General features: G+C 43.7%; 4 protein-coding genes across 4 annotated transcripts; 1 reads left to right on the top strand and 3 right to left on the bottom strand.

The window, feature by feature from the left end:
* Positions 1–9,703: 9,703 nt before the first annotated feature.
* Positions 9,704–10,795, bottom strand: LAESUDRAFT_638827 (uncharacterized protein; the record flags this gene model as incomplete). Its single annotated transcript, XM_040903495.1, has 3 exons — positions 9,704–9,855; positions 9,905–10,653; positions 10,707–10,795. The coding sequence occupies 3 exons, from the start codon at positions 10,793–10,795 to the stop codon at positions 9,704–9,706; spliced, it is 990 nt and encodes a 329-aa protein (XP_040770741.1).
* Positions 10,796–11,209: 414 nt separating this feature from the next.
* On the bottom strand, positions 11,210–12,073 carry LAESUDRAFT_36042 (uncharacterized protein). The gene is made up of 6 exons (XM_040902164.1): positions 12,045–12,073; positions 11,843–11,989; positions 11,582–11,784; positions 11,518–11,523; positions 11,392–11,464; positions 11,210–11,335 (listed from the first exon to the last, which is right to left on the bottom strand). The coding sequence occupies exons 2-5, from the start codon at positions 11,909–11,911 to the stop codon at positions 11,440–11,442; spliced, it is 303 nt and encodes a 100-aa protein (XP_040770740.1). The 5' UTR covers positions 11,912–11,989; positions 12,045–12,073; the 3' UTR covers positions 11,210–11,335; positions 11,392–11,439.
* A 293-nt stretch (positions 12,074–12,366) lies between these two features.
* Positions 12,367–13,872, bottom strand: LAESUDRAFT_719566 (DUF367-domain-containing protein). The gene is made up of 7 exons (XM_040907659.1): positions 13,560–13,872; positions 13,476–13,507; positions 13,321–13,427; positions 13,125–13,261; positions 12,891–13,053; positions 12,719–12,837; positions 12,367–12,665 (listed from the first exon to the last, which is right to left on the bottom strand). The coding sequence occupies exons 1-7, from the start codon at positions 13,786–13,788 to the stop codon at positions 12,610–12,612; spliced, it is 843 nt and encodes a 280-aa protein (XP_040770739.1). The 5' UTR covers positions 13,789–13,872; the 3' UTR covers positions 12,367–12,609.
* A 3-nt stretch (positions 13,873–13,875) lies between these two features.
* LAESUDRAFT_754218 (uncharacterized protein) lies at positions 13,876–14,317 on the top strand (the record flags this gene model as incomplete). Its single annotated transcript, XM_040911859.1, has 3 exons — positions 13,876–13,957; positions 14,017–14,162; positions 14,216–14,317. The coding sequence occupies 3 exons, from the start codon at positions 13,876–13,878 to the stop codon at positions 14,315–14,317; spliced, it is 330 nt and encodes a 109-aa protein (XP_040770738.1).
* Positions 14,318–14,511: the final 194 nt, after the last annotated feature.

Raw genomic sequence — 14,511 nt, 5'->3', positions numbered from 1 at the left:
ATCAAATGAATTGAATGCTTTCAAAACACTTCAAACATTTGCATTTCATCATTTTCTGCTGTATCCAATCTGGCCAGCAGTATGCTATCATTTGAGTAATGTATCATTTAGCATTTTCTGAAGTTATGACACTTTTTATTCCTTGTTCAACCAATAATTGTTGCAATTTACTTTTCAGCCACCTTAATTTTCACTGTTTCCCTTTTATCTTCAGATTGGCTGCTGCTATACTCACAGATAATATAGCACTAGAAATCTATTCCTTTCAGCTTTCAAATAAGCATCTGTTGATCAAACATTTATGCTTTGTTTTGAAGATATATGCAATTCTATCAGGCTCACTCATTTACACACCTTTGTCACTCATAATTCAAAGACTCCCAACCTAAAAGCCCTGGTAATTGGTTAATCAACCCTTTACCTTAAGCACTGCCTTAAGGCATCTATATACACTTTTGATCAAACTCTGATGCACAACCTGTCAATACCCTCTCATTTCTTTTTCAATTGCTTTTTGCAATTCTGTAATCTTCTCATATCTTGCAAATGTGTTTTTTGAGATGACTTCAAATATGATATATGAAATTAAAATTTGAGAATTGATCAGATCATACCATGGTTTTGAGGATATTCTTCTTAAGTTATCTTCATGTCTGTTTAAAGTTATGCTTGAAAGGATTATCTCCTTCACACTTGTGCTGCACTGCTTTCAGCCATTCTGAAGCTCATTTCTCAAAATGCTAACATAAAGGTCAGACTCACCTTGTTATCAATCCTACAAGTATACAGCCTCACATCATGAGTGATCTGTCAACATCTACATAATATAGCAAATCTGAATATGTATTCAGCCAGACAAGTTCTAGCCATGCTATGTCTGATGTTTCAAAGTATGAGTTGTATAGAGCATCAAGGTGTGATCAAAAGCATACATACCATACAACATACTCAATGAACATGGTGAGTGTGATTACATTTATTTATAGCAGACTTTTAGCTTAAAAAAGTGAATAATGGTGAGGGCTACAGAATCCATAACTGTATTGGTCACTCAGAATTTGCAAACCAAGTTTCAGATAATGAAAAGCTTTTCAGAGGCCACTCTGAATATTTGAACACAGCTCAAAATGGCAGATATTTTGAAGTGTCAATAAGGTTCATGACATTCTGGGGTTGTAGATTGAATGCTCAGGAAGGGAGTCAGAGGAGCTTAAGGATCTGAATGATGACCCCAATCAAGTTTCAGATAACAGAAAGCTTTTCTGAGGTCACTCAGAATATTTTGACACAGCTCAAAATGACAGATATTTTTAAAGTATCACCAAGGTTCATGACATGCTGGGGGTGTGGATTGAATGCTCAGGAATGGCATCAGGAATGCTTAGGGACCTGAATGATGTCCCCAATCAAGTTTCAGATAATGAAAAGCAGTTCTGAGGCCACTCTGATTATTTTGACACAGCTCAAATCATGTAGTACTGCCAAGGTTTATGACATTCTGGATGTGTGGATTGAGTGCTCAAAAAGGGGGTCAGATAAGCTTAGAGATGTGAATGATGGTCTCAACCAAGTTTCAGATAATGAAAAGCAATTTTGAGCCCACTCTGAATATTTTGACACAGCTCGAAATGACAGATATTTTAGAAGTATCATCAAGGTTCATGACATTCTGAAGGTGTGAATTGAATGCTCACAAAGGGGCTCAGAGAGGCATATGGATGTGAATGATGGCCCCAGCCAAGTTTCAGATAATGAAAAGCAGTTTTAAGCCCACTCTGAATATTTTGACACGGCTCAAAATGGCAGATATTTTGAAGTATCACCAAGGTTCATGACATTCTGGAGGTGTGGATTGAGTGATCAAAAAGGGGGTTAGATAAGCTTAGAGATGTGAATGATGGCCTCAATCAAGTTTCAGATAATGAAAATCAGTTCTGAGCCCACTCTGAATATTTTAGCACAGCTCAAATTATGCAGTACTGCCAAGGTTTATGACATTCTGGGGATGTAGACTGAATGCTCAAAAAGGGAATCAGGGAAGCTTAGTGACCTGAATGATGTTTCCAACTAAGTTTTGAATGATGAAAAGCAGTTCTGAGGCCACTCTGAATATTCTGACACAGCTCAAAATGGCAAATATTTTGAAGTATCACCGAAGAATATCAGAACCTCAGAAATTGTTTCTGCCAGAAATGGTCCTCTTACTCAAGTCTCAGAGTAGGTGCAGCTCATTTGTGTTGAACAATGGCTGCCACATCTATATTGCACCACCACTAGAGATTTAGGTTACAAACAAGCAAGGTACACTCATGTCTATCTACCCCTTTTATATGATGCCACTTTAGGGCAGGCAGTGCAGCTCACACATTCAGTGCTTCCCAGATCTCAAACACTGGGTGAAGCAATCAATAATTTGAGGTGAAAGATATCGAAGAAATAGTTCAAACCTTTTAAGCATCTTCGTGATAAAAAGATTTAAGATGTTATTAACATCTTTTCTTGTCAAAAATGATGAAAAGATGAGAAAGACATTGGATGAAATATTAATAGTCATTTCTTCAATCATTTTGCAATCTTTAATATAAAATTATAGCGAAAAGTTTTAAAACTTTCTCATTCTTTTTTGATCAAAGATGATAATATTGTGACTATGTCACACTCTTGTCATCATATACTAAGCTACTACCTAAATATAGAGATTGATACTCAGATTTATATGTCAGCACTATACTAGTACTATGGTTGAAAGGGTAATACTAAAATCTCAATGTTAGCAGTACATTGATATTAAGATTCAAATGCTAGTACCATGCTAGTACTAAGGTCTGAAGGTTAGTACTGTGCTAGTGATAGGCTAGTGCTGAGATCTAAGAATTAGTACTAAGGTTTGAAGATTAGCACTATGCTAGTACCAAGCTAGTACTAAAATCTAAAGGTTAGCACTAAGATCTAAATGCTAGTACAAAGCTGATGCTAAGATTTAGAGATCAATACTATGCTAGTACTAAGGCTTTAAGAGATAGTACGAACATTTAGACCTAAGTATTAACCTTTATATTCTAGTATTGACTTAGTTTGGAATGACAATGATGTGACATGATCACAATATGTTCATCATCTTTGATTAAAAAATGAATAAAAAAAAGATTTTAAAACTTTATATGATAACTTTGTTCAAAACATTATCAAATAATTGAAAAACAATCACTATCATGCCATCAGATATTGTTCCAATTATCTCATCATCTCTAACAAGCAAAGATAATAACAACATTTTGAATCCTTTTATCACCAATTGACAGTAAAGATGCTAAAAAGATTTGAACTTTTCTTCAATACCTTTACCATCTTTTATCTTAAATTATTGATTGTTTCACCTAGTGAAAAGGCAACAGAACTTGCATCAAACAGCCTTAATTAATGCAGAAATGATAGGATGAGATAGCAGGAAAAAAGTTAAAAACTCCATCATTTCTCATACTTTTTTCACTGTAGCAATCAGTACTTTCTTTGCAGTATGTATGGTTGTGGGTTCATGCTCAAACTCATAGCATGCTCATGGTGCCACATCAAGATCACACATAATTTATATTGGCTCACTTTTGAGCTTACAGTGACCCACAAAACTGTTGATAAGATTGCTTACTTTGACTTGTATGGTAAATATCTCCTCAATGACTGGGCCAAATAAATGTCATAAGAGCTCATTTGAAAGCCTATTATATGGCTTTCCAATGCAGCTTTGTTTATATTTTAAGCCTATTTTGATCTCAAGATATTTGATACTCTTTGAGGGCCACTCTTATCAACAGTTTTGTGACACATATTCAGGTTCTACAAAACTCATACTTTCAGTACTTGGTATAGCCTCCCTTTGCCTTCACAACTGCATCCACCCTCCTTGGCATACTTTCAATCAGATTCTGACACACTTCCTTCCCAATAGCCTCCCATTCCTTCTCTACCCTTTCCCACAACTCAGTAATTCCCTTTGGTGGTTCCTGATACTCTGCAAGCTTCTTTTTGAGGTGACCCCACAAATTCTCTATGAGATTGAGATCTGGGGATTGAGAGGGCCATAGCATGATGTTGAAATCATGGACTTTGAACCAATCCTTGGCCTTCTTGCTGGTGTGCTTGAGGTCATTGTCTTGCTGGAACACCACATCCTCCACAGTTTTGCCCCAATCCTCCAGGCTATTCTGCAGCTCATCCTCCAGAATGCTGACATAAAGGTCTGCATCCATCCTGCCATCAATATTGCAGGCATACCCCACACCATCCCAGCCCATACAGCCCCACATCATCAAGGATCCACCTCCAAACTTCTGAGTTCCTTCCACCAACTTATCACTGAGGCTCTCCCCTGGCTTCTTCCACACCCATTTTCTTCCATCTGACCCCATCCTGTCAATCTTTGTCTCATCTGACCATACCACCCTTCTCCAGTCCTCTACAGTCCAATACTGGTGAGCCAAAGTGAAGTCCATCCTCTCCTTCTGATGCCTTGCAGAGAGTAAAGGCCTTTTTTGCTTCACTACAGCCTTCATTCCTGCCTTCTTCAATCCTCTTCACACTGTCTCTGCATTGACAACCCTCCCAGTAATGTTTGCAAGAGCTCTGGCCACAGCAGGAGATGTGGTAGCCTTGCCAGTCCCAATGAGTCAAGTAGCATAGCGAAGATTGGCAGTAGTAAGAAGGGAAGGATGCCCTCCTTTGGCCTTAGGAATGGTGGGACAGTGTGTGGAGCACAGTTTACTAATGATAGAATAGTGTAGCCTAGTCAAAGCTTCAATTTCTCGAACAAATTTGCCATTCTGAAGCAAAGCAATGACATGGTTGACAGTTTCAGTAGCAACAGCTTTTGGCATGACGTTGGTTGAGTGTGAAGAGTTGTGTATGGCTGTTTGTACATTGTTCATGTTGAAACATGATCATCCAATCAATATTCCCACAAGGAACCCTGTCAACACATCAAGAATCACAATATTCTGAGAACTTGTGTGTGCGCCACAAAACTGTTGATAAGAGTGGCCCTCAAAGAGTATCAAATATCTTGAGATCCACATATGCTAAACATATAAATAAGACTGCATTGTAAAGCCATGATAATAGGCTTTCAAATGAGCTCTTATGACATTTATATGACTCAGTGGTTGAGGAGATATTCACCATACAAGTCAAAGTAAGCAATCTTATCAACAGTTTTGTGGGTCACTGTATGCTTAAGCTCATTCTCAGGCTCACTCTCAGGCTCATGCTCGGGCTCACTTTTAGGCTCATCTGCAGGCTCATCCTGAGCTCATTCTTAAGTTTACATAAAAGTCATGGAATATAAACAGAAGAGTAGATGTTTATGAAAAACATTTCAACCAGGCTCAGCTGAGCTAGTGTTCACTTCTGTGTGAACTGACACATGTTTGTTAGGTGAGGATGGAAATGCACATGAATCAAGTTTTTTTTTAAATACATTTATATACCACAGATCATTCATATATAGTACATAGCGGTTGAGCGAGGCTCAATAGAGTACAGAAGTGGTGGGCAAAATGGGAGGGCATAGAGAATGTGTGAGGCTTGAATGGACTAATTGAAGGTGGGGTGATAGATAGCGATCAAATGAGACTGGTGATCTTATTGAAAACAATGTCATCTACAACCAACCAAAGCAAGACCTATAGTGACAGATGCAAAAAATGAACTACCTACAGATGTCGATGGAAGCCTGATGAATTTCTAAATAGACCTTCACCATCATTGTTAAACAGAACATTGCACTCAATGAGAAGTGCTCTCAGTATCAGAAATTAAATCTAGTTATGTACTCATAGCTGAAGCTATGAACCAGAGGCTGAGTAGATATCAGTCAAGTTCCGCACTGAGCAGAGGTGTGCTGTTTAATAGATGAAGGGAAGGTGATCTTGTTAAAGGATGTCAGAATGGGGAGAATGAAAAAGGATGGTGGAGATGGGATGTTGAGGTTAGTATAGTGTAGTCACTAGTCAGGAGTGAGTCAAGGCTGAGGGCCAGATAACTCAGTGATCTCCCTTCCATTATGATGTTGGATGGCATGCATGTTGATCAGACAACAGCCTGTATATGTTGCATCATATGTACATTGAATGCTGCCCTGGAGACGATAAAGTGTGTTAGTGCCAATGCACATGTTTGGTGCCAGCTGAGAAAGTGTGTTATGGGGCATGGTGACTAGCACACACAAAGCACATAAATCAAGTCAATGATCACATCTCATGTAGCTCAATGCTGCTCTGTCATGGCACATATTGTGAATAGTTGAGGATGTTGCACAATGTTCTGAATGCATTTATTGACAGTGAAGGGCTGTAAACACTCTGAGATTGATATAGATCTAAAATTCTCACAATTTACTTTCAGATACACAGCTTTCACCCACAATTGCATGAAATGCACAGCTCTGGCATCCACAAGTCTATGTTTGACCATGATGGTCAACACCAAATTGATCAGAGGGTATTATGTGATGAGACAATCGGTAAAGGAAAAACTGGATGACAACATTGTTGAATGAGCTACATGCTAGTGTAGCATGCACAGGGACAGACAGCAACTGAGAAAGACCCAGTGGGCAAGGCTGCTCTATATGACTCCCATAGTGGGGATGAGTCTCTCTAATTAAGGTGTAGCTACTTAGTATATATACTGTATATATGTGGGTTAAGACATCATATACCAGTCTAGAATCTCTGGTATCTACAGCTGCTATCTACTTACATAGATGAGTAATACTACAGTATCTACCATGTGACCTATGGCTGTGTGTGCTGGCCAATGGCATATTTACTCTCTATCATATGATTCTCTAAGAATACCATGATTGGACAATGTCCTATCATACCATTCCTATGGATAATACTATTGGACAGTGTCCCGGTAACTGTCTTCTTCATTTTGTGATCTATGAGATTATTTGGAGTATGTTACTCCTTCAACAATGGTTAGAAATGCAGGAGTTACATCAAAGTATGGCTTACTCAGTTCATCTAGGACAGCTCCTTACTCCTCTGAAAGCTCACCTTCAACACAGAGGTTGTTCGCAGCTCATGACAATGTTTGATTCATAACTCAATCTATTATATATAGGTCTTTGTCATACATGCTGAGTCACCTAATTGTTGCCAATGAGTTAGAAAATAATTCATCTGGCTTCAGCTTCTTGCATCTATCCTGCAAGACTGACAGAAATGCAGTTCATAATGAAGTGGGCTGTTCCATCAACATGCATATGCATTGTGCACATGTAGAGTCTATGAGCACTGACCCCTGGCAATTTTTGGCAGACAAGATGGCCCTCAGCAGCCTTGCGAAATATTAAGTCAGGTATTTGTGGTCTTCTCCAGACAGAAAGTTAGCAGTGCAGCTGCAGTCCAACAAGCCATGTACAATTCGGGCTAGATATACCACATTGCACATTTCAGAATGTTCGCTCTTCAGCCATTGGGTCATTGCAGCTCTTGCAGACAAAGACAGGTAAAGCAAACTGACCATCACATCTGAGGCAACTAGGGCACATGACCAGTGTTTGATGTTCAGAAAGTCTTTCAAACTGACATCATCTAAATGGCTGGCCATGTGATACTTCCACTGCACCTGTGATTTGGCAATGACAGGTTCACAGACTACAGGATTTGGTGAGCCATTGACAAGTAGCAGCAAAACTCCTTTTATAGCATTGGTGAGCAAGAATTTCAATGCCTGAGAAGTAGGACATGACAGTCGCAGTTTGAATATGTTCAGCAGATGAGAATAAAGAATTTTTGGCCTTAAAGTTACAGCATAGGCAATAGCAGAAAACAACTCCTCCAGTATAGTGCCTGATGTGATATCCGTGATGACATTCAGCAGCATAACTTGGCCATTGACATCCATGTACTTGATCCATAACTTTCTTGTAGCTTCCTGTATCCAGAATAGCATGAGATCTTAAATGCAATATTTATATGTACATCACTAGAGGATGTGTGAGGCTTGGATGGACTAATTGAAGGTGGGGTGATAGATAGCGATCAAATGAGACTGGTGATCTTATTGAAAACAATGCCATCTACAACCAACCAAAGCAAGACCTATAGTGACAGATGCAAAAAATGAACTACCTACAGATGTTGACAGAAGCCTGATGAATTTCTAAATAGACCTTCACAGTCATTGTTAAACAGAACACTGCACTCAATAGGAAGTGCTCTCAGTATCGGGGATCAAACCTAGTTATGTACTCATAGCTGAAGCTATGGACCAGAGGCTGAGTAGATATCAGTCGAGTTCTGCACTGAGCAGAGGTGTGCTGTTACGGTCATCACTGTCCATATTACTGACATTTTCTTTAATGAAAAGAGCCCAATGCGAAGTGTATTCCCTGATGATAACCTGGTGACCTCTTAATGAAGAGTTGAGTGTTGACTGCAAGTGATAAGTGAGTCTTATAAGAAGACAGTCAGATTGTAGAACAGAAGAGCACAATGTAGGCATACCATTTCGTTCCGCTTCTCTAACGTGTTTTAGACTCAGCTGCCTTACCGCACTACCATGCCAGACATGCTCTACAAAGTCTCTAAAGTCAACTTCTGACAATCTGTCCCGGGACTCCTCACGATCACCACAAAGAGAATCAGCAAGTCTGCCATAGCAGTATCATCCACTTTGATACATGACAGTCTGTGATCTATCAGAAATGAGGCCCTTCTCATTGCTGCAGGTGGTGCAGGTTCTGACAGCAATGCATCAATCATGATTGAACAGTACTCAACGCTCGCAACATGGATGTTATCGGCTTGTCGGAAGAGCAAAATGAAGTTCAATCTATTTTCAAACCATGTCAAATAGGTCATTGACTCATAGCAATGTAGATGGTATGGCGGACATACTCACCCTTGAACTTGATGTATCTAGCGGGAAGGCCCATGCATTGCCATAGTGGCCAATCGAGCAATGTCCTCGGCACATACAGGCTCATTTACGAATCGGAACCAATCTATCAGCTCATATGTGGACAATCTTCGATTAGCTTCAGTTTCAGCTGATAGAAGAAGCGCCCTCATCAGTAATGACACCGATGGACAAATGATAACGTTTACATATGCAAAGGCATGTTTTTCACCTGCGAGAACAATCGAAGGACAGCCGGACTGCTCGCGCCCGAGATAATGACGTCCTCTCACAGTTGAAGGCAAATCTGGAGGTGAGCTAATTCGCGACGGATACCGAGCAACATGTACAGATATTGAGGAAGAGGTGATGCAGTTAGACGGCTTCAGTGAAATTGTATATGAAGTTGACGAGGATAGTGTCGTTGCGCAAATTTCTCGACAGTCACACAACTAGCTTGCGAATAAATGTGATGACCGCCAGCGCATCTGATAACGAGGGCGTCTCAGTGTGCAGTTGTGACATGTACTGTTCCCGCAGAGTCATGAGCAGGGGACTAGGCATATCGTTGTACGCCTGTGAATGCCTGCCGAAGTCTTCTCGAAAATCTGTGTCGCTCGCTCGCTGTGCGGACGAAAGTACCTGTAAATCTTCCAGGTATCGGTGTGAATTTTTGACGCACTGTTGAGCACAATCGTCCAAGAACATAATGACGGCAATACGGCAATACTTTCGTCTATCAAGGGAGCCCCATCCGGTACTTTCGCGTTTTCAGAACGCACTGTGGATGGAAGGGAGTCTAGCCAAAGGGCGATCTCGTCGCATCGTGCTGGAATAGCGAGCTATTCGACAAGGATCGCTCGAGCAAGGTTGCTATGGCGGCCCGAATAGTACAGCTCTCATTGGCCGCATAGATCTTCAACAACGTCCAGAAATTGGTATGCAGCGAGCCTGTCAAGATGATGAGGCCTGAAACAAGTCACATGTGATGAGCACTCACCACTAGCACGTCCTGACCAACCGAATTGATCGCTCTCGTCTAGTAACCTGAACACATGCAGCTGGCGCAGAACCTCCATTCCAACGACGGTATTTACAGGCGAGCTTCCGGATGACAACATAGCGCTCTGTATGCCAGTGAGCAGCTTACCTACGTCAAAACGGGCCTCTGCTACCAAGAAAGGGAGGCAGCGATGGTCGAGCCGAAGAAGCCGCTGGGCACTTTCCGAGAGCAGAGTCGCTCTCATTGGATTCGCCTTAGAATTCTGGTCCGATGGCTGTCCACTGCTCGTCGCTGCATCACTCAACGTCTTCTGAGCGAAACTCACGACCACCTGAAAATCCGGCACCCTCTTACGGATTTCCCTTTCCACCTCGTGCAGCCGTCTCCTCCATTGGCCTTCCTCTTCCTCCTCCAATGAATTCGCTACCCGCTCGAATGTACGCAACACGGCTTCGAACTTCAGAAGACATTTCACAAGTGCCAAAGCGCTGCAGTGCTGAACAAGTGGCGAGTTCGCCTGCAAACCGCGGGAGAAACGGGTCTTGATATTCGTCGAAGGTAGGACGTTGTCAACGATGGTAAAGAGAGGAGGTGGCACTGGGTTGCACAGAGGACGGTCATGGTCCTGAAGGAGGAGTGATGACTCTGGAATAGGCAAAGAAATAACCGAGCCGTAGAATGCGATGTCGGCTATCCACTTAGATGACAGCCGCGGCTCCAATGCGATGATCGGCGATGACCAGTATCTACGGGACAGTCAGCATGTCACAGATACACAAAGAATATAACCAAACTTCACCGAGCAATGAGCTCAGGGCAGGCGGCTAGGATCTTTATCGCGAGTTCTTGCTGCCTAGCATCCTCATTGACCTTCAAGTTTCTGATCATTTGCGCCAAGATCTTGTTGTACACTCTGCCTCCTCTGCGGACCGCAAAATCTTCGCGCTCCTCGTCTTTGCGGTGTGGATTTTCGTCAGGGTCTACCTCGCGAGGATACCAGCCTCGGTCTTGGAAACAAACGCCCACCCATGGGTGTGTACAGATCGCCAGCAAGAAATGATGGACGACGTCGCCTGATATATGTTCTGGATCCTCGTCTTCGGCGGTGTCACGTTCACAGAGCCGCATGAGCTAAGCAAGACTTGAGCACTAAAAACAATGGGAACTGATGGCAGTTTCTTATCTGCGCCAGAAACGCCTCATTAAACAAGGCAATCTTGTGCATTCTTCTGACTTTCACATCCGACCAGATTCCAACCCAGCATACTTCCGGTACATGGCGGACGACGGAACATCGATCTTGCCACAGACTTTTGAACAGCAGCGCAAAAATCTCGCGGTGCTGTTCTAAAATAGTGGTCTTCACCGCACTGCAGGTCGTGCTATCGACGAAAGACATGAGGAACAAGATGAATAGCGTGCGGATATCTGGCAGCAGAATTGTTAGCAGGAGAACCTCACCGTGAGCTAATCAGACGACATACCAGGTCTGGTCAAAATGTCAACACTCCGGTCGACCCCGTTCTTACGTCTCATGTATAGAAGTCTTGGTAGAGACTAATGCAAAAAAAAATAAATTGACCCATGCGGATTATTGCATATGCATGCACCTTGGTCTCCCAAGCAAACACGTCAATCACGGTCTTGCGCTCTCTGTCACCGGCGAAATCTCACAGGCTCAAGAACAGCTCCAACGTAACTAGCAAAAGCTCGGTATGAGAACCTCCCAGGTATGTGTTCAATCGAGGTGCCCGTTGCGAGGATAACGTAGAGCGAACGATTGGATCGGCAAGCGCGTGGTACGTATAATGCGAGGAGAGGAGAACGAGCGTCGATGACAGCACGCTAACGATTGATACAAGAAGCGAGAACTGTCGCTGTACAGGTACAATATTCAGGATGACAAATAGGCGGCAAAACCGAGAACGTACTCACCGCGTTGGCTGCCTCCCAAAGGGCAAACAGATCCTGCGCGCCAGGAGAGAGTTCGAGCGATGACTTCATTAACAGCAGGCGACTGTCACTCGGAGATAAGCGGCTCGTCGTGCTTCACAGTAAGCTGATTGCGCAGTGCGGTCAAGGCTGCAAAAGGTAAGATGAGCACGCGTGGACTGATTCTGATACTCTATTTGCACACCTTCAACCAAAGTGTTGTCATCTTCTGCCTTCAGGTTCTCTTGTTTCGGTCGCACTTCGGAACCGGTGGCTTCTACCGGAGACAGATTTGCGGCTGTTCGAGCTTTGCACGGCAGGCATCTTAGCGATTCGAATGACTAGACAAGGCACTCAAGCCTCGCACAGGAAGCTGAGACAGCCGCGAGCTCAAGCTGCTGTCGGAATAGTCGCCAGCTCGGGGAGAGAGAGAGAAAATGAAAGGTAGATCGTGCAGACAATCCTTGGGTCGACTTTCTCGGCTTGATAGACAGATCTGAGATCGATCAGATCTATCTCAACGAAGGCCCGTGGTCAATGGTGTTGGGGCCACAATACTCATTCCAACAAGGACTTTGTCTAGATGTGCTACGAAGCATATATACGCACCACTTTCCATCTCGCGCTCATCTAGTACCATCACGTCAGATATCCTACTCACAACCCGCCAAATTGTACAACACGTGCTTTGCTGCCTCTCTATATAGAGATGTATAGGCTTCGTTGACGCATATTCGACACGAATGTAATTGATCGCGGGGGACAGTCCATCAGCTGATGACAGCTTGATGATTTGGATTCTCCACCAGAAGGTCATCTCCATATGCTTAGATATCGTCAACGTACTGAAAACACAAGACGTTTTATGATAGCACTCACCAGATGCCCCTTCGCTCCGCGACTGTTGATACGAAGCTTCGAGATCTTGCATGATTTTGTTCTGCATTGCCTCGATATCATCAGCTGAGCTGCAAGTACGATATTGTTCAAAAAAGGATCTGCTTGCGAGATCAGCATAGAATAATCATAGGCAGGGACGTGCAATACGAACTTGTTGATATCCCAGAATGCCGAACCCCAGCCAAACTTGCTCATAAGGTGGTTTGCGTAGTCGTCAAGCCCTGTGATATAGAATGCGGCTGCGATCGCTTCTACGCAGTTTAATCTCCATGGCTTGCCGTAGTTGACCGGATTTGCGGCCACCAGGTATGGAACTAAGCGGCACACAATGAATGTCAAATGTCTCAGGAAATACGAGCGATATATAAGGCCAGCGTATGCTCACGAAGTCGTTCATGTGGACTTGCAATCTTGCCGAAAGGGACGTCCTCCAGCCGAGCCCATGAACATTCAACGACCGCTATGCCACTTTGCAAAACAAGCTCGCGGTCCGCTGGGCTAACAATTTGTCTACCTTTGGGACTAACGCAACGTTATTACCAGCAGTTGATGATGGAAAAAGTATAAAGTGGCGAACGCACGATACGACAATACCTCTGAACCGTTGACCGATTCTGAGCTCTTTGATTAGTCCCAGCCGTGCTAGTCGTTTTCCTGAGCAGCGACGAGGGTCGCACTGGTCGAAATCCTGCGTTCTGTTTGAAAAAGTGTACGCGCACAGTCAAGCCGCACGCACCCACATTGCGACAGGAACATTTATTTCGATCTCTATAGACATCAATAAGATAAACTGTCCACAGCGGACGTCATAACGACGCACCTGGCCCGCTCTCCTCATCCTCAGTAGAAGGACTCTCCCCGCCTTCTTCACCCTCTTCAGCAGACGAACCGTCTTCCTCAACATCCACAGCACTCTCAGGCCGCCGCTCGTCGATCTCCGCGTTTACATGACTTCTTAGTTGCGCAGATCCTCTTCCTCTCCCTGAATGACCTGGGCCATAACCGTGTCGAGCATTGGAGCGAGGACGAAAGGCGTTCTTCTTGCCCATGGTAGTGGCGGAGGAGGTCGAAGAGCGTGAGAACCCCAGCCTAACGCACAACGATCGTGACCGCGCCCTTGCTTTTGCTCGTCCGCAATGTTCCCAACGCTCGCCAGGCTTTCCAAGGCCTCTCGCCGGCCGCTCACCTCGAAGAGGGGTAACAAGGATTTCTACAAAGGTACGCACCGTCTTCTTCGTTCCGTAGCGCAATCGGTCATTCCGGTCGTTCCGCCTCAGGCACTGGACAGGCCTTCCTCCCCGGAGGACACCGAACAGGTGCACCAGGCAAACACGTCGTTAGAGGAAAGGCAAAGTACCGCCTTGTTGATGAGAAGGTCCGTGTCTTTGTAGCACCGTCGATTGAGGACATCAAAAACACCAAAGTGCGCCGCGAGATCATATTGTCTCATCTAGTTACTCATCTAGCTGCAAGCAGCTCCGGCCATACGTCGACATCAGTTTCAACCTCTCGAAAGAGGAGAAGGATGGTGTGTACAAGAGGCTTTATCCGCTCGAGAAGGCACAGCAATCCGACTAGACCATCCCACCGGCGAGTTCTTGGACACTCCCCCTCCCCCTTTCATCTTGAGGGCAGTGAAGAGCTCCAGCAGCTATAGCTCAACGTACACGGCTTCTAACAGTTGTGTCTATTAATTGCGCATACCAATATGCCTACATGTTCAGGCGACTGCATATCATCTCCAAGAATACGCTATGGAGCGATTCTGCTAC

Source organism: Laetiporus sulphureus, assembly GCF_001632365.1.
Source record: "Laetiporus sulphureus 93-53 unplaced genomic scaffold LAESUscaffold_1, whole genome shotgun sequence".
NCBI lineage: Eukaryota > Fungi > Basidiomycota > Agaricomycetes > Polyporales > Laetiporaceae > Laetiporus > Laetiporus sulphureus.
Note: the sequence above shows the minus strand (reverse complement) of the source record. Positions and strands in the feature narration are given on the sequence as shown.